Below are 18,874 nucleotides of genomic sequence, written 5' to 3' on the forward strand. Positions count from 1 at the left end.
GGAGGGAGTATATTAGTTGTGTTGTCAAATTAGTTAACAATTTCAAATTTTATTATGATCTTAGCTAGGTTACGTTTTGAAATGCGTTACAGTGGCAAACCATGTTTTAATTTTATTACACAGACTAATTTATCGATCATACTCATATTTATTTCCCCTTTGCATTATTGTAAAACGACATTACTTAAAACGACATTTCTTAATTTGTCTACCAACATTAATAATTAATCTTAAAATAAGTGATTGCATTCCTGTTTATCTTTTGAATTGCATAAAAAATAGTGCTACATTCTGACATACTTTCTTCGTTGGAAACTATTAGAAGTGTTTATACAATGTCAAATCAAAAGTTTATTTAATTTAAATGTTCAAATGTTCAATAATAAATTTTTAAGAGGCTAGTCATTATTGAATACTGACATATAGTCGGAATGTGAGAAAAAATGCCAAAAATAATTACACGAAGAACTTTTATTCTTAAGTGTATAACAATTCAATAATAAGTTTAATTTGAAGAAAATTTTACCAAAAATACGAAAGTCAACTAACTGTTAATTGACACTATCCCAATCATAAATGGATTTCAGCTAACAATTTGGATAAAATAAATTTTGCTAAGGATTTAAGTTGTTAGTTTTTTTTCACTTTATTAATACCTAGTTTCATAAATAATTTTTAGATAAATTAGTTTAATTTTGTATACGAATACTTTTTCCTATTAATTAGCTCCTATCAATATAGAAAATAATTGTATGATTCGTTACCAGAAATTAAATCAATAAAGAAATACTTTAATTGGACATCTTCCTGAGGATAAAGTGTTAGTTTTATATTTTACTTTTCAAGGTATGATTATTTTGTTTTTATAAAAAAGAAACTCCTTCCGTCCCTCTGTAGTAGATACGTTTTTTTTCAGCACGGGATTTTAAGAAATTGCATTAAGCGAGTTAAGTAAATATAAAATAAAGCAGGAAAGGAAAAAAATAGAGAGATAAAGAAAGAATAAAGTAAAAGAGAGTAAAATACTAGAAAAAATATATTTACATATTGCCAAAAAAAACATGACTCAAGAAAGAACCTAAAAAATAATACAACTAATCTACATATGGACATAGTACATATGGGATAATATTGGAAAGGAAAGCTAATAGATCAAAATTTTAAGTAAATTTAAAAAGTGAACTATATTTTTTATATATAAATTTTTGATTGATATCAAATACGTACCTGTAGTTAAAAAAAGTCTAAAAAGTGCTAAAATCCCTCTAGCAATATGAAATCAAAATTTATATATGGGCATGTTAATACTTTTAAAATTTGAGTACAATTTTGATACCAAGCCGAAATTTAAATATAAAATATACAGTTTCCTCAAATAAAAAATGAGGGGACCGATAAGGACCAAGCTAGAAACTGGGACTATGCCACTATGTGCGATATTCTATGTGATAGTAATATTTTAATCAGTATGGTTGATAAAATATATGGTAAGAACATATGATATAAATTATTGAAAATGGTTGACTTTTTTTATATACGTGAATTGACTGTCCAATTATTATGCTCTCATTCTATGTTTTATTATTATTATTTTTTAAATTTACACTCCACCAGTCTACTTAGTAATGGCAGACGACATAAATTTTAATATATAATTAATATAATAAGTTAGAGAAAATAATATTAAAATATTATTAGCTGAAAAGGGTTAAATAATTAAAAAGAAATAAAAGAGAGAAAAGTAATGTGTTATATCATCATATATGAAAAGAGACTAATTTTTTGGATGATATAAAATTAAATATGATTTCATACTGTAAAAATAGTTATTTTGATTGATGATTACATAATTGGGATAGATAAAATTTTTTATAGTTGTATGATGAATATCAATTTGCATTCATTATTAATTTATATTCTACAATAATATTTTAAAATAGTAAAATTGATAAATGGACGTGGATGATTGAAAATCAATTTGGGACACAATATCTCGTCCATTAACTTTAGACACGTTTACAATTGAGTGGGAAGACTACTTCATTAGTCTTGATATGTATCAACTAGTCGTACTGCGTTATTATTGAATGAGACCACTTCATAACTAATCTGGCATTCTCAATCACTCATTAACTTTCGTTTGTATTCACATAATAAACTACTTAGTGATAAAAATATGAACACATAAATTAAAAGAAAATATAGTTTCGACGAAAAAACTAACTCATAGTTGCTTATAATTCAGAAAATAAAACTTTCGTACTTTGTTACTCAAAATTTAAGTACATGAACCAAAAAATAACTAAACTATTTTTACATTAATTTTTAATTTAAAAAATCAAATAACAAAAATAAAAAATAAAACATTACAAAACAATGTCATTTTAATGACAATAGAGTTTCTCGTTATTTCGTTCCATTGAACTATACGCCAAATATGATAATTTACCTCAAAAGACTAGCATGTTACGAAAGAGAGTTTATTTAGATTATATACTCTACACCAATTACTCTTATGGCCAATGTGGGATATTGAGTTTGTACAATTGACCCTCTTAAGGGTCTGTCCTCATTGGTCATATTTGGTTACAACCAATGTGGTACATTGAGACCATAACAGTTGATCTCTCTTAATGGCTAACATGTCCTTGTTGGTCTCAATTGATTCTTTGTCAAACCACCACTCTGAGTTCTCATTGGTCACGACTACGTTGGTTACAAACTTACAATGGGTTCTTTGCTTGACTCCACTCCGAGTCGGCTCCCAAACATACTCGTTGGTCACAACTATCTTTTGCAAGACGCTACTATGAGTCAATTGGACTCTCAATAAAAGTACTCGTATTATGGACCAAATATGAAAACTTATTTCAAAATACTATCCTATTATAACAAGAATTCATTTTGCCTTATATTTATACCAATTATTCTCACGAGACATTTGAGTTCGTAACAAAATGACACACTGAAATCCGATTTTCTAATTGGATTTTGTGCCTTTCTGGTGTCATAATTCAAATGGTTAGTGATTATGATGTTCTCTTTTTCACATGGGCAATGCAATAGCTAAATTGATAATATACATTCATGAGAATGTGATTGGTGGATTGCCACGAATTGTTCTAATAAGATGTTGTGTAGACGTACACTTCTTATGTTTTTTTATGGAACTGTAATATTAATCGTCATGACAAAACGTACTTGAACAAAAGTGGCAATTAAGTAATTTACGTAGAGTTGGTGCCAAAAGCAATTGTCAAATAGTAGTATAGTACCCACTCGTTCAATGTTATTAACCGTCAACTACATTCATTTACATCTCTAAATAACTCAATTGGTTCGTTCAATCGACTTAATTTCATTATAAATTTGATCGACCCAATCATTTAACCCACTTTTGAAAACGAAATGAAAGTTTGCGATTAAAATTGATATCAATATTTGATAGATATAAGTAGATGCGCAGAAATGGATCGAATCAAATTTTTACTCCATTAATATGATTTGTTTGCTCAATATAATTTATGAAGATTTAAGAAATGGTTTTGGTAGGAAATTAAGGGTGAGTTTTAGTATATCCAAAAATAACTTCATACCCCTTGAATTTATTTTTATTTTTGTAGGTTTGAAGATTAGGTCCACTAAATTTAAATTGATCAGCAAGGTAGTTTGACAAATAAATAGAGCAAAAAAATGTGAATGGCTATAGCTAAATAATTCAATAATGAGTTGACAGGCTAGCTAGAGCTGGAGCTTGACAACCTGATTTATAATTAATATCTTGTTTAATTTTACCCCACATCAAAACATAAATTAAAAACAAAGTAAAAGTTAAAGTCATAAACTTCTATTTACTCCACCAAATAAAATTTTCATCCTCAAGAGTCCCATTGTTCTGTGTGTAAAAGCTATATATGGAATGATAAAAATATGCAATTTCACAATTCATATGTCGATTGTGTTACTAATGAAGTTTTAAACAAATATATTCTCATCTTTTGTTGATTTCCCTTTTTCTTCCACATAGTTTTCATATCATTCAATTCATATATATGTGCGTGAATTGAAAAACTCTTTTTGGGCCCAAGCCCAAACTTTTAGCAAGAACAGTGTTTTCTATATTGATTGGACCCTAACCCAACTTATTAGGATATTGCCGATAAAATATTTGGGCCTGCTTCAAACCTCTAAATTTTGTCATCCAATACGTTGACTTCATGGACTTGAAAAGCATACCAAATTGTTCGCTGTTGAAACTAGATATAAAATTATAACAATCTCGTATCAATCATTATATATTTCTGATGGACCATTTTTCCTATCACCAATTGATTTTTTGATTTTAAGATAGAACTCATGGACATTTCTATACAAACTAATTCGATTTTAAAATAATGTGATTCTATTTCTATACAAACTAATTCGATTTTAAAATAATGTGATTCTTTGGACACAACGATGGACCGTGTGAGCTATAATTAACTTTAAAATGGAGAGAGGGAGCTGGGAAAATGATGGGTCTGTTTAATTCGTTGAACGATAGATTCCACTTATATCTAGATAGATATATCATGTAAATCCAAGAAAAGAGAATCAAAATTGAGGTCCTCATTGAAACATGTAAAGCAAGTGGGTTGAATTGATTGAAGGGTCTCTCTCCAATTCACACAGCCATTGGCCCATTAGTGAAGGTATGGATGTCCATTACCTCTAAACACATTCAAATAAATAGTTGAAATTATATGTTGTCAACTGTTTATTGTCACTACATAGTAGTACTCCATAGTCATTTGGAATTGGTCTAATAATACGACATCTGTCGCCCCTTCTTATCCATCCCTCCTCAAATCTAATTCTTCCTTTTAATGATTTTGTCATTTTCAAATACTCCAACGCAACTTCTAAATCTACGTATTACTGACACGTATTACAACAGAACTAACTTCTAAAGCAACAAAGAAATCACACACTTATCTCAGAAAAATTAAGTACTATATTAAAATTGAAAATAAAAGATTAATATACTAAAAATAATGATGCATATGTATCTCAAAAATAGAATAACTAATCCAAAGATTAAACACATACTTAAGGGTAAGTCGGACTTGAACTTGTGATTATTTGGTTAAAAAATGAATGAATGAATGGAATGCCTACTTAACCACAGTTCTTATGTTGAGAACTAATTAGTAGTATTACTCCACTTATTTTCATATCCTTGTAATTAGTGCTTCAATAATTAATGTAGATTGTAGTAGAATATTGTAGACGTGGCACAATGGTAGTAGTACTGTTCCAAATTCAGTAGTTGACAGATGTTAAGATGAGATAACTATGAGTTTCCTATACAAATTGATTTGAGCATGCCACCTACCATCCATGGTTCATAGCATGACACATACAGGGTAGGACCAAAAAAGAAGTTTCTATAATCTCGCACACTTTTTGGACAGCATAATACGAGAGAAGTGAGTAAAGATGAAGAGAGAAGCTCAAGAATCACACATGAAGTCCATGATAACCACACTTTTTGGCCAGGATTAAGTATACTATTTACTTATTAGTCTGTTTTTGAAAATTCAATATGGAGTTCAATATTTACTAATACAAGTTACACTATCATTTATCTCTTTTTTTATTAATTAATTATATATTAAAATTCGTATCAGAAAAATATTCATATTTTTTATGGACAAAGTTATATATTCTATGCCAAATTTCATAGGTGTTTGAAATAATACTACTATGTAACTATAACGTGGTCACTGGTCAGTCACATTGATAATAGTTTAGCAAATAACTTTAGAAGATATTCCATATATTTTTCAAATGACTTTTAATCTTTATTTTTTTTATATTATTTGCATTCATATAACATTAATTTTGACTAATCCCAGTATATCATTGACCGCACACAAAAGATGGACAACTCACGAGATTTTTATGCATTCCATGCAAATTTTGTTACGGAATTGGCCTTCTATTCTCTGCTATAATATCGTCTAGCCGCCGTTACGACATACGTGTAAATTTTAAAAAAATTAGAAATGGAATGTCATTTTTATTATTGATAGCGATATGCCGACAAAACAAAAACTAAACTTTAGAAATACACATGTGTTATTGATAATGATATGCCCACAAAATCAAAATCAAAATGTAACTTCTACTCCTTGAAAGAAGAAAAGTGAATTCAAATCTATCCATCCATTAGTCGTTATAAAAAACTTATAATATGCGACATTTATTTTAATCAATAAAATTATAATATAGAAGAAGAAATAATTGAAATATTAGTTAATAAAAAGTAGACATAAAGTGAAATTTATAAAATGTAGGTGTGCTATACACTTTTTCCCCTCAAATAATTGATATCAAAACTTTGACGTGCGTAAACGTTATTCCATAAACTTTCCACTCAATCTTTTATTTTTTATTTTCTTATCCTGTTAAATTTGTTTCTAGAGATATCCCCATGGATCCCCAACTGCTAGAAAGTGTGCATATACTATCTTGGGCTAGAAAAGTGTCAATATGTGGTTCATTTTATTAATTTAATTGCATTATAGTAGTAGAAGTAGTATATTTATCTAGAAAAAACTAAAGATAGTGGTATTTTGTTGACCAAATATCCACGTGGCCATCCTTATACATTAATACAAATAAATATTTGTCACCCCCACCAGATTTTTCTTATAGTAATATTGAAGAAAGTTGTTGTTCTCCTGAGTCCTCATGACTCCGACGTTGAGCTCTCAAGGTCTAGTGTTGGCCACCGCCATGGCCGTCTCCGCTGGCACGGTCGTCCTCTTCGATCTCCTCCGAGGAAAGTACTTCCCTCCCATCTCCCAAATTCATCAAAACCAACTCCTCAAATCTTGCTTGTCTTCAGGTATACACAAACAAATCTGACTTAATTTGTTTCTTTAAGGTTGGTTTGTATTAAATTAAAATTATACTAGTACTTAATTTGCAATTTGGTGTGACAGGAGGAAGCAAGAAGAATAAAATGAAGAAGAAGAAAGTGAAATTTGCAGAGGATGTGAAGGAACCCAAGGGGAATGGGGAATTGTACAGAAAAGCAGGGAGAAAAAGGTCGGAAATTCAGAGAAATTGGTGTGGAAATGAGTTGAAGAAAATGCCTGCGAATCATGCTGCTCTGTATAATGGGATTTTGAAGCAGAGGATGGGCTGTTCCTATTGATCACTTCATTTTTTTTTAGTTTCAGGAAAAATCAGTGTAAATATATTGATCACTATCTTTGATTTTGTGTGAATATGACCATACCAACAATTTCCTGGCCTTAATTTCAATTCCACGCATGACCAAAAATCATACTACTACTATTTGCATAGTGGCCCTTCAGATTTCCACATATTTTATTGTTGTTAGTGATGTTTTTTTATTGTGTTTTATTTTAGATTTTTGGAATTGAAGTGATACTGCGTAGAAACATCCTAAAAACATGAAAAATACAATAGATCAGTCTGGAAATCAACATTGATATTCGTGATCGAATTTAAAGCGGACCAATTGAAAGAAAGATAATGGCAGTCGTATATTATAAAAATAAAAATAAAATAGGGTTCACATATTTGAAGTTATTTTGGCCATAATCTCTTTTTAGTTGCAATTACTAATTCAGGATGAAGATTAAGATAAGTGTGATCTTTATGGTGCGTGACATTCTTAATTAAGGAATGTCACCCCCTACTCGGAGTAAAAATTTCATAATCCTTCCATACTAAGTTGGCATAGTGAAAATTTCATGATCCTTGCATACTAAATTGGCATAGTGACTTCATATACCTTACCAATAATAACTTGACAAATAGCAATATATAAGCCCCTCATGCCACATCAATTAAACACAAATTCATTAAAACTAATTGCACAAATTAGATATCCACTAATTTTAGAAAGTAACATTATATTACAACTATTAAATATAAAAATTGCCATATAGAGTAGGCGTGTAATATACTACTAGTACATGTATATATGTACATTGACCTCTTAACATAATAGGATTGATATTTTACATATAAAAAAGTTTCATGTCAAGAAAAAAAAAATTATTCCTTGATAGTATTAGCTTGAGATTTTATTAATTGGTGAGAATTATTTTTATTTTATATTTATATAAATACCAAAATTTTATACAAATAAAAATTATGACTATAATATTAATACTTTTGTTATCACACTCTTAAGTTATCGTCATAATTTATATTTGTAAATTATTTTTGTATATATATAAATATAAAATAAGAAAAAAAAAGTCTCTTTAATACAATTTTAAAATAGTACTGTCAAAGATTAGTGTTATAATATGATTAATTTTTTATGCGAAATATAGTACTACTATAATACTAAGGAAGTCAATGTAAATATATATTGTAGGAATAGTATATTGCACGTCTATTATATAATATAGAGTGAACTACAAAAATGGTCCCTGGACTATGGGTTTATCTCGCTCATAGTTTCTGGACTTTAAAAATATCGCCAGTAGTCCCTGGACTAAGGGTTTATTTCGAAATTGGTCCTTTTGGCTTTTTTGGTACGAAAATGCCCTTTTGGGGGGTTTTAAGGGTTTTGGGCAATTTGGTCTTTTTACACTTTTAACATTTTAAATCTGATATTATTTCAGTTATGTACTAAATTTGATATTATTTCAAAATTATCATTCTTCTTCCATTTTGTCATCCTTCACTTTGTTTTTTTATTTCAATATTATATTTAATTTTATAAAATTAAATTTTAAATTTTGAATTTTAAATATCAATAAAATTTTTAATTAAACTATTAATTCATGGACACTATAAATATTGATTAAAACTATTAATTTTTGTTATTTAATATAATATTCAGCTGAATTGAAGAAGTACACACAAATAATATTAATCATGATGGAAAAATAAAAGCTATTCTATTTAGCATTCGTTCGGTTGTTATAATTGCTTGTGATTGAATATTATGAAGTTGACTAAAAATTTTATATAGGAGTATTTTTGTTGAAAATTACTAGTAAATTTTGATTGTTTTCAAATTAATAAACAAAAATTATATTAGTCTTACATTAGATGCATATTTATTTCAGAATAAATCGTGTTATATGATATATTTATGATTAAAGCTATTAAATATTGATTAAAACTATGTCGTTGTCATATTGATTAAATATTATACAGTTTCAAATATTGATTATGACTATTAATTTTTTTTATTTAATAATTTTTGTAATTAAAAAAATTTATTGATATTTAAAAATTAAAATTTAAAATTTTGTCAAATTAAATCTAATATTGAAATAAAGAAACAAAGTGAAGATGACAAAAGGGAAAAAGAATGATAATTTTGAAATAATATCAAATTTAGTACATAACTGAAATAATACCATATTTAAAATGTTAAAAGTGTAAAAAGACCAAATTGCTCAAACCCCTCAAAAGGGCATTTTCGTACTAAAAAAAGCCAAAAGGACCAATTTCGAGATAAACTCTTAGTCCAGGGACTACTGACGATATTTTTAAAGTCCAGGGACTATGAGCGAGATAAATCATAGTCCATGGACCATTTTTATAGTTCACTCTGTAATATAATCCATATTTTATGCTACTTCCCAATCTCAGTGGATATCTATTTTGTGCAATTAATTTTATTAGATTGATATTTAATTGATGTGGCATGAGTGGCTTATTTATTGCCATTTGTCAAGTAATTATTGTTGAGGTACACCAAATCACTATGCCAACTTATGTCAACTTAGTATGGAAGGATCATAGAATTTTTACTCGACGTCATTCCTTTTTTCATTTTTTAACTAAAGAAGAACATCTCCAACTATTCATTTTTCACATTCACAGTTCACAATTCTTTTTTTTCCCCGCTTTCTAGGCTTATTATTAGGACTACAAAATATAATTCAAAAGAAAAAAGATTTAACTAAATATGAACTGAGATTAGTGTAAAATTCTGATTCTAACAGTAATTTCTATTTTTCTGCCTAATTTATGGAAACTTTGTAAACTCCTATAAAATTAGTTATCTATGTGTTAATATCATTATTTTCTAATGTTATCTTAGTGTAATCTTCTAATGTTTTCCCTAAAACAATACAGCATGAATGGAGAATTGCACTGAATTTGCTCACCAAACCATAACCTATCCAAATAATCCACCAACATGAAAATAATTAACATGATTATCCCCAATTTCTTTTTTATTTACATATTGCTAAAAATAGCAACCACCAGATATCCAGCTCCATACATAATAGGTAAGCTATGAAATTTCTCCTTTGTCGGAGAAGAAGCAATCTAACCACCAGAGCCGCGAGGCGAAGTGATCGATACCAGGAAGGGAATAATTTCAATGTAATTTCTTCTGTTTTTATCAATTATTTGTGCATAATGTTTCGGATAACTCAATTTCTTGTCCAATTTATGTATTTTTCTTTTGCCAGAAGCCAATCAGCAAATCCTTCCTGTCATCGACGCTTCTGCGCTTCTGATTGGTCTCTGCTTCGTATGGGGTAGGAAAATTTGCATTTTGCAATTTTTTTTTGGCAATTCGACATTTTCTGTTAATGTTTGTTTCTCAATCAATGGTTTTGGGGTTAGTTGTATAATTGTGTTTGTTTATGTTAATTTGAGTAACGATTAGAATTTATAGTAGTACTAGTACATCAATAATTCATCTAAATGCTTTTTTAGTAATATTACTTTCGTGTTGAGCATCTTAGTTGTATAATTCAAAACCTATCCATCCAACATGTTTGAATTCTGATGCAAATATCTATCTTGTTTTAAAATCATCAAATGCTAAGAGCCTTTAGATGATTCCTCTATCGAATCGCTGAAGTTTAAGGTTTGTACTGTTATGTTAAGCAATCCATCCAATGCTTTTCCCCTTTCTAGTTACTACTAGTTGGCTGATGTATCTTCTTCTTGTTGTCGTCTAGGCCAGATGAGTCAATTTTCTGCATTTGGTGTAGTGAATTGGAAACGAGCAACGGTTGTTTAATGAGCGGTTGAAAGAGCAGAATTAGAGATCCTACCGGGTGCCAAAAGCTGCTATATCAGTAGCTTTTGATCAGCCAGCACCTGTGAAATGAGATCTAGCACGGCCTCTGTTGGAAAGCGTATATCATCAAGAGATATGCCGACCCCGGAGTATGCAGATCAAGGTGTTGGCTGTTCAAAAGAAACAACTGAATTTGTAAATCATGGTCAGTTCATTGTTGGCATTTATGGTTATGCTTGAATTCTTGTAATTGTTCTAATGATTTATGTCACATTTGGCACTTTTATCGACTTATGGCCTAGACTGCTACACCCCCAAATCCCATTTTCATTGCTGACTATGAAAGACGAACTATTTTTATTTTTGTTACTCTATTGCCTGTGTTGCTTGAAAAATCAAGTATTCTTCCTATCATCTAGAAGAAGATGGATCCATCTCTTTATTTCTTTCATGTTTTCATGTCCCTATGTTACCAAAGAAGAAAGAAAATGTATCATCTTCGAAATTCGAATAATGAACTAAGTCATTTCATCTTTTTGCTGATATTTCAATGATAAATGGATTCTCATATGTATAAGCTTTTGGATATAGGTCTTATTCTCTGGAATGAGAGCAGAGAGCAATGGATAGGGGCCAAGAAGATAACCACTCGATCTCAATTGTTGCGAGCGTTCAAATTGAGGTAACGACCTCTCCTAGACTCTATATCATCGAGCAGACTACTGATGCGAACAGAAATCAAACAGCCCAAATGTTACAAAACTCTTATGTTCGGATAAATAATGAAACCTCTATTGTATACTTCATGATTAAGAAAATGAAACGAAATTTTCTTCTCACAAGATCTTGTTTCTACATGGACAGGAAGCTTCAGCTGTGCTGCGTGAATTCAAGCAAAGGCATGCATAGGATGCTTAAGAGCACAGAGCCGTTTCCCAGACCTGTCCCGCTAGGGGTACGTTTACACGCTTGTATATGGTTTTTCGTACGTGCAAGCAAGTAAGGTCCTGTGGCTGACTATTTAGATCGAAAACTTGACAGGAAATGGTGGATTTTCTGGTTAATGTATGGGATGGTGAAGGAATGTATGACATGTTCTAAGCAGGGGAGACACAGGTTTCTTTTGATGAGAGTGTAAATAGTGACCACAGTTCAAAATGTCTGATTTATTGACCATATTTTGTATCTTTAATCGGCTGTAGATATGATGTAGGAATAATGTAATTAAGGTGGTTGTATCATTTTTGTTGGCAATATTCAAAGCAACTTTGTCGCTCTTTTATTATTTTTAAATTTTCTAAGTTGTGATTATTGTGCATTTGGTGTAGGTTAGTTTATGTTCTTTAATTTGAAAATCTACTCTTTTTCAAAAGGTTTTGAAAGTGTTTATTAGCTTATTACCATAATTTCGATGTGGGGTGTCGCACGATTACGTGTACCGGAAAATTCCATTAAATCTACTCTCTCCCTGTCACGTTAGCAGCACTAAAAATCCACCTGCCACATCAGATTTAGGTCAGCCATAGGTCAGCCGCAATAAAAATAATTCAAAAATGACTACATTTACGGAATTAAAATTACGATTAAATTGCGGAATTAAATTTACGAGACATATACGGGAAAATTCATTAATTGCATTAAAAAAAATTACATTCATTTAAAAAAATAAATTACATAATAAAGAAAAAAAACTATCGCCGTGCAGTCTTCCGTGCCCACAACTCTTCAATTATATCCTTTTGGAGTTGAATATGAGCATCCACTTGGCGCATGTCGGCATATTCCTGGAGGCGGCCGACTTCATCGAGAGGTACCCCATGTCGTACGCTAGGGGTGGCCGTTCCGTGGCTTGGACCGGCTTCATCGTCATTGGCCCAACTAGTCAGTTGTACGCCTTCGTCTTCGACGATCATGTTGTGCATGATAATGTAGGCGTGCATTATTTGGGAAACGCATTTGACATCCCACAAACGCGTTGGACCCTTAATCTTGCCGCCCATCGAGACCGGAGCACACCAAATGCGCGCTCCACGTCCTTGCGCGCCGACTCCTGTCGTTCCGCAAAGTAGGCTGATAAGGCTAATTTCATGCATCGGTTATATAGTGAAAAACATTACATTTTGGTGGGTCTAACACGGTTTCTAAGCCAGGTGTGTGACAGAATCGCTAGATCCAGGAGATGGTCTAGCGAATGAATGAAGTAGAAGTGAGCAGAATCTAAGGAAAAAGAAGGCTTGAAGAAGGGAGTCAATAGCGAGGGCAACAAAGTCTATCTATACCTCGCTGGGCCCCACTTCAACGCCTATAAATAGAGGAGCATGCAACACACAAGATATCACTCTTTTTCGCTCACTCTTAGCTCACACACAACACACACTTGGGAAATGGGAGTTCTGGGGTAGTTTTCGGTTTCAAGGGGTCAATTCTTCAGAAAATTTCAGTCGTAACACCGTCCGCGTGAGGGCGAAGATACAATCTCTTTATTTTCACTTTGTTTTGCACTCTTTTCGTTCGAACTTCACTTTTGGAAGTCGATTTGGCTGTTGATGTTACTGATTATCTATGCACTTCTTTTAGTTTTCGTATTATTTGTGTTATTTCAAGTTGATTTACGTTGATCCTGCTGTTGAGAGTTTTTATTTCGGCAAGTTACATGTTGATCTCTGTTTTTGTTGCTTTGGTGCTCGATCTGGGAATTTGGTTGTAGATCTGCGGTGTTGTTGTTGATCGGAGGTTGTTGGTTAAATCTGAAGTTATGAAATGTTTCTTTTGGCTGGAGTTTGTGTCGGACGCTTGGATCCGGAGTGGATTTAGCGTTCGAGGTTGGATTTGAACAGGGGAAGTCGAGTTATGCATGGATTTTGAGTTTTGTGCTTGCTTTCTGTTTTACTTCGTCTAGCATCCGTAGATCTGTTTAGTTCTTAATTATTACTCATTAAAATTGTTTAAATCCATTCTGCTCTGTTCTGATTTCGCTCATGCTGCTTTCTCTGAGTTTTTTTTACGTAAATTGGTTGGAGAAGATGATGTCGCTGTTAGTTAGTACCTTAGTTAGTTGTTTTTCCAGCTTTTCGTCCGTACTCTGCCTTTTCAGTTATGGTCCCCACCGTCAGTATGTTTCCCAGATCTAGGTAATTAGAGTAGTTTCTTAGATCTAGTGATTGTTCGGTTTAGTTTCCGTGCATGCTTTTGTTGTTTCGCCTAGATCTAGCTGTTAGCATAGCAGTTTAAAATCCCAAGTTAAGTTTAATTTCCTCAACCCAAAAAAATGCGTGGCAGCAGCCAACCCAAAAACAATCCCCAAATCCTTGAGCATGATTATTACGCATCCATCTCTGTGGGATCGATCCCTACTTCCCTGTGCTAGGTTTTAGTAAAGTGGTTGAGGGTTTTTGAAGGAGTGCTCTGTGTGTCCGACGACCAGGATTTTCCGACGACCAACGAGTTCCTAGACCGTGTGATCTAGAGGATTTGCTGGACCTAGGAAACCTGTTATTTTCTTTCTGTGCACACAGAGACTACCCACACACTAGTGTGTCTAGCGTGGTCTTCATAGGCCTTCTTGTCATCCGTCGCGTGCCTAATCGTCTTCACAAAGACGGGCCACCTAGGGTATATCCCATCCGCCAAGTAGTAGCCCATATCATGCCGGTTTCCGTTGGCCACAAATGAGACGGCTGGACCAATGCCCTGACACTTCTCGTTGAAGATGGGCGACGGGTTGAGGACGTTGAGGTCGTTGTTCGACCCGGCTACCCCAAAATACGCATGCCGGATCCACAGCCGGTAATCAGCTACGGCCGCGAGGATCATCGTGGGATTCTTTCCTTTGTAGCCGGTCGTGTAGGCCCCCTTCCAGGTAGTCGGACAGTTCTTCCACTCCCAATGCATACAATCTATGCTGTCTAACATCCCGGGGAACCCATGCTGCTCCCCGTGCATCCGCATCAGATTCGACAATCTTGGGGGGTAGGGCTTCGAAGGTACTTCTCACCGAAAATTTGAATCACGCCCTGACAGAAAAACTTCAGACATTGCAGAGAAGTCGTCTCACCGATGTGGAGGTACTCATCCCACATGTCCTGTCGCGCCTCCGTAGGCCAACTGTCTGATTGCCGCCGTGCACTTTTGGATAGGGGTGTGGCCGGGTCTGCCAGCCGCATCGTGCCTGAAGCGGAAATAAAGATATCGACGCTCCAAAGCGTCAACGATACGCATAAACAACTCCCCGCGCATTCTAAAACGCCGCCTGAACATGGTTGCTTTAGGAAACCGCGGGTCCGGAGCGAAGTAGTCGTCATATAGCCGCTGATGTGCAGCTACGTGATCCCGATCAATCACTGCTCGGCGGTGGACAACCGGTGGAGGGCGAGGTACCGCCTGCTATTCCACCATTCGCATGTACCGCTCCATCTCGCGGTTCATGTAGGCCTCCATAGCCTCGTTCATCTGCCGTTTCGTACTCCTCAGCATCCCAACCACTACCACCACTACCACCACTACCACCACCGCTACCACCCGCGTTACTCATCCCTCGATGTTGCTCTTGTACAGAAATTTAGAGATAGAGAAAACTCGTTAAAACAAGTGGTGCAAATGAAAATGAAACTAAAATCGCGTATATATAGGTTTTCAAAAAAAAAATTAAAAAAAAAAAAAAAAACGAAAATTGGCGTTGGCCGATCGGCATGCCACAATGGCGGTCAACGCATCGGCCAGCGCCCTCTAATCGGCTAGCCCACGCCGATTTTTACGCCGTTCGCCGCTGGCCGACTGCAATGGTTCGGCTAGCAACGCGAATCGGCTAGCCAGTCGGCTAGCCGGCACTGTGAATGCTCTTATGTTACTGTGCAATTAACTGTTGAATTTCACCACGTATTGCAAAAACTTCCTTTCTGGACTTTGGGGTTTCTTCAGCAACTGTAATTCTTGTTATTTACCTCAATCCTTGACTCTTGAGCTTTAGTTTACCTTTTTATAGTACTATCTTTCATCTATGAAGAGTAAATAAATGCTTTTGATGGGCGAGCATAGTTGGATATTTGATGTCATGATTTTTTTCATACTCCTACCAGTTAAAACTAAACAAATTCGGCAAATATATAAAATTAATAAATTAAATATGAAGAGTAAATAAATGCTTTTGATGGGCGAGCATAGTTTGATATTTGATGTCATGATTTTTTTCATACTACTCTGTTAATCTATATTCATATGCCGTATAAGATTTCTGGTATATAAAACTTTTGAAATTGTGATGAAACTAACTCTTATAATCTATATTCATATGCAGTATAAGATTTCTGGTATATAAAACTTTTGAAATTGTGATGAAACTAACTCTTATTTAATGTATATATACGCGTGTATCGGATCAATTTAAATTTTAAAAAAAACGACAAATGTGTTACCCCTCAACACATGATCATGTTATGTCCTGATTGAAAATTACTTTGTACTTTATTTATTTTTAATTTATAATATACTGTATAAAATAATATGTATATTGGTATCATTTATTTCACTAATCAAATGTTTATTTTTGTTTGGGATATTAGAAATATTCTTTTATGTATTTTTTTTATTTGTTAAAAAAATCCATGAGACTGATGATTTTAGAAAAAAAATGAGAATAATGAAAAGATATATGTAAATTTAATGTAGAAATGAAGAATCGACTTGTCTTATTTGCTATACGTTTATTTTATAATTTTTATAAAGTGACGAATAAGAAATAATAATTCAGTACCACATCTTCTAAAGCAATTCACAATATTCACTCTCTTATATATTATGCTATATTTATTTATATTCCTGTCAGATGTAATTATATATCAAAATTAATTTTATCTTTTTCTTTTTTTTCTATTTATTTAACACACTCAAATTCTTTCTTAAATTGTTTAAAAATTACAATATTTTTGAACAATATTATTTGGGATATTGGCATCCCCCTATCATGGGGGCTTTCAAAAAGCTAGTTGGGTTTTTTTACAAAATTTGAAATTGACAAAAAATATCCCTTTTTCCTTGAGTTTGGTTTTTCCCACCGGGAAAAAAATTTGGGGAAAAAAATATCATGATACGGGTTTTTTTTTCCAAAATTTAGAGTTTCAAGATTTTAATTTTGAAAATAGTTTTTTTTTAAACACACCCTCCAAATTTGTTCTTCAAGCTATTAATATAGGGAATTTTTTTTGGGGGGAAAAAAAACCGGGGGAAAGTTGGATATTTTTGCCAATTTCAATATTCATGGGAAAAACCCAACTTTTTTAAAGTTCCCTGATAGTAGATGTCAATATATAAACTTGAAAATTTTTAAAAAAAATTGATGTGAAATAGTAAAAAGGGAATAAAATAAAATAATAATAATAAAGAATTTAAGATAAAAAAAAGGGTTGTACCATGTAGGATGTAGCGGATAGAGGATCGGTGATGGTGAGCTCAGAATCATTGATCATACTATATGTTTCCTAGGTAATGATCCCAGATTGATATATATTTGACGAAGAGATTTAATAATTACATATATCAATATTAATTGTTCATCTATTAGTATATACCCTTTTTTAAACAAATTGGTCACTTCTCCACTACCATTCATTCTATCCAAAAAATTTTACAAAAAATGAAAAAAAATATAGATAATCTTTTCGAATAAAATCAAAATTTAAAATAGAAAAACAGTAGCAGGCAATAATTTCAAGATAAAACTACCTGTCATTTTGATACTTTCTTTAACTTTATCCAATTTAACCCCATAAAGTTAAAGCGAATATTTTTTGTTATTTTAAAACAAAAAAAAAAAGGATACTGTGAAGTCAATCAATACTACATACACAAATTTTCTTTGGTTTTAGTTCAATTCATTTTTTAATTTTATATTGTGGGGTTTAAACTTAAAAAAGAAATTATTTTTATAGGAACATATTCTTGGAAGCAAAACCCCTACCAAAAATGCATTTCCAAGAATAAATGTTGATAAAAAGTTTTATTTTCAAAAACATATGGTCGACTCAAAAGTCAAATTTTTTACCATAGTTTTTAGGTGACGTCTCTCCAAAATCAACCCCTCCAACTCTTAAAAAAGAACAAAAAAGTAGAAATATATATAATAACTACATATATATAATAAAATAGAAGAATGGGGAATTTTAAAACTAAAACTATAAAATGGGCAATTTACATTCCATTTTTTAAAGTAAATATATACTGTATAAAAATTGAATGTGTATTTGTTGAAAAAAAAAAAATTTGCACATATTGCAAAATAGAATTTGTATGCTTTAAAGTGAATTAGGAGTATATAGTTCGAATGGATCATATAATGTTTAAAAAGAATTTGTATTCATCAAAAAAAAATTTTAATTGTCAATATTTTATATGGTTCAAAATGAAGAATGTGAATAATTCAACATGTATTTGTATTCAAAAAAATAAAATTCATTTTTAACAATAAAAAAATATATTTTTCAACGTGGATCGTAATGTTCAATAGAATTTTATTCATTGAAAAATAAAATTTTTTTCAATATTTTAAAAAAGGGAAAATTTATACATTAACCATCCACATGGGTCAATTAAATAATATTCATTTTTGAAATTACAAATCCGACACAATATATATGCGTTTTTGTTAAAATTTACTATAAAAATTCAGAGTTCCATCCCAAAACCCAAATTTTGATAGAGGAGGTTGATTTTTTTTTAATATTTGGGCAACTGGGCCCCAATTTTTTTTTTCGGGGGGACCACGCCCAAATTCGGGCCCAATATTTGGGGGTCATTTTTTTAGTTTTAAAAAATATATTTTACAGTTAAATTTTAAAACGTGCTTCAAAAAAC

General features: G+C 32.0%; 2 protein-coding genes across 7 annotated transcripts; both read left to right on the plus strand.

Moving 5' to 3' along the window:
• Positions 1-6,679: 6,679 nt before the first annotated feature.
• Positions 6,680-7,308, plus strand: LOC125215967. Its single transcript, XM_048117554.1, has 2 exons — positions 6,680-6,892; positions 6,990-7,308. Exons 1-2 carry the CDS (start codon positions 6,736-6,738, stop codon positions 7,202-7,204), a joined length of 372 nt encoding a protein of 123 aa, XP_047973511.1. The 5' UTR covers positions 6,680-6,735; the 3' UTR covers positions 7,205-7,308.
• Positions 7,309-10,221: 2,913 nt separating this feature from the next.
• On the plus strand, positions 10,222-12,306 carry LOC125211998. Of its 6 annotated transcripts, none has more exons than XM_048111992.1 (6): positions 10,222-10,380; positions 10,470-10,538; positions 10,968-11,234; positions 11,621-11,711; positions 11,894-11,984; positions 12,071-12,306. In XM_048111992.1, the coding sequence occupies exons 3-6, from the start codon at positions 11,117-11,119 to the stop codon at positions 12,128-12,130; spliced, it is 360 nt and encodes a 119-aa protein (XP_047967949.1). In that variant the 5' UTR covers positions 10,222-10,380; positions 10,470-10,538; positions 10,968-11,116; the 3' UTR covers positions 12,131-12,306. The 6 variants fall into 6 exon arrangements, with proteins under 6 accessions (XP_047967949.1, XP_047967951.1, XP_047967952.1 ...); XM_048111994.1 differs by having other exon boundaries at positions 10,973-11,234; XM_048111995.1 differs by having other exon boundaries at positions 11,001-11,234.
• The last annotated feature ends 6,568 nt before the right edge of the window (positions 12,307-18,874 follow it).

Source organism: Salvia hispanica, chromosome 3 (genome assembly GCF_023119035.1).
Source record: "Salvia hispanica cultivar TCC Black 2014 chromosome 3, UniMelb_Shisp_WGS_1.0, whole genome shotgun sequence".
Lineage (NCBI taxonomy): Eukaryota > Viridiplantae > Streptophyta > Magnoliopsida > Lamiales > Lamiaceae > Salvia > Salvia hispanica.

What these genes read in the sequence shown, in the direction of transcription:
- LOC125215967 (XM_048117554.1), top strand. Translation starts at nt 6,736, where the DNA reads ATGACTCCGACGTTGAGCTCTCAAGGTCTAGTGTTGGCCACCGCCATG. An exon ending in CAAATCTTGCTTGTCTTCAG is followed by an intron (nt 6,893 to 6,989) that starts GTATACACAAAC and finishes TTGGTGTGACAG; the next exon opens with GAGGAAGCAAGAAGAATAAA.
- LOC125211998 (XM_048111992.1), top strand. Translation starts at nt 11,117, where the DNA reads ATGAGATCTAGCACGGCCTCTGTTGGAAAGCGTATATCATCAAGAGAT. An exon ending in TTGCGAGCGTTCAAATTGAG is followed by an intron (nt 11,712 to 11,893) that starts GTAACGACCTCT and finishes CTACATGGACAG; the next exon opens with GAAGCTTCAGCTGTGCTGCG. An exon ending in CCAGACCTGTCCCGCTAGGG is followed by an intron (nt 11,985 to 12,070) that starts GTACGTTTACAC and finishes AAAACTTGACAG; the next exon opens with GAAATGGTGGATTTTCTGGT.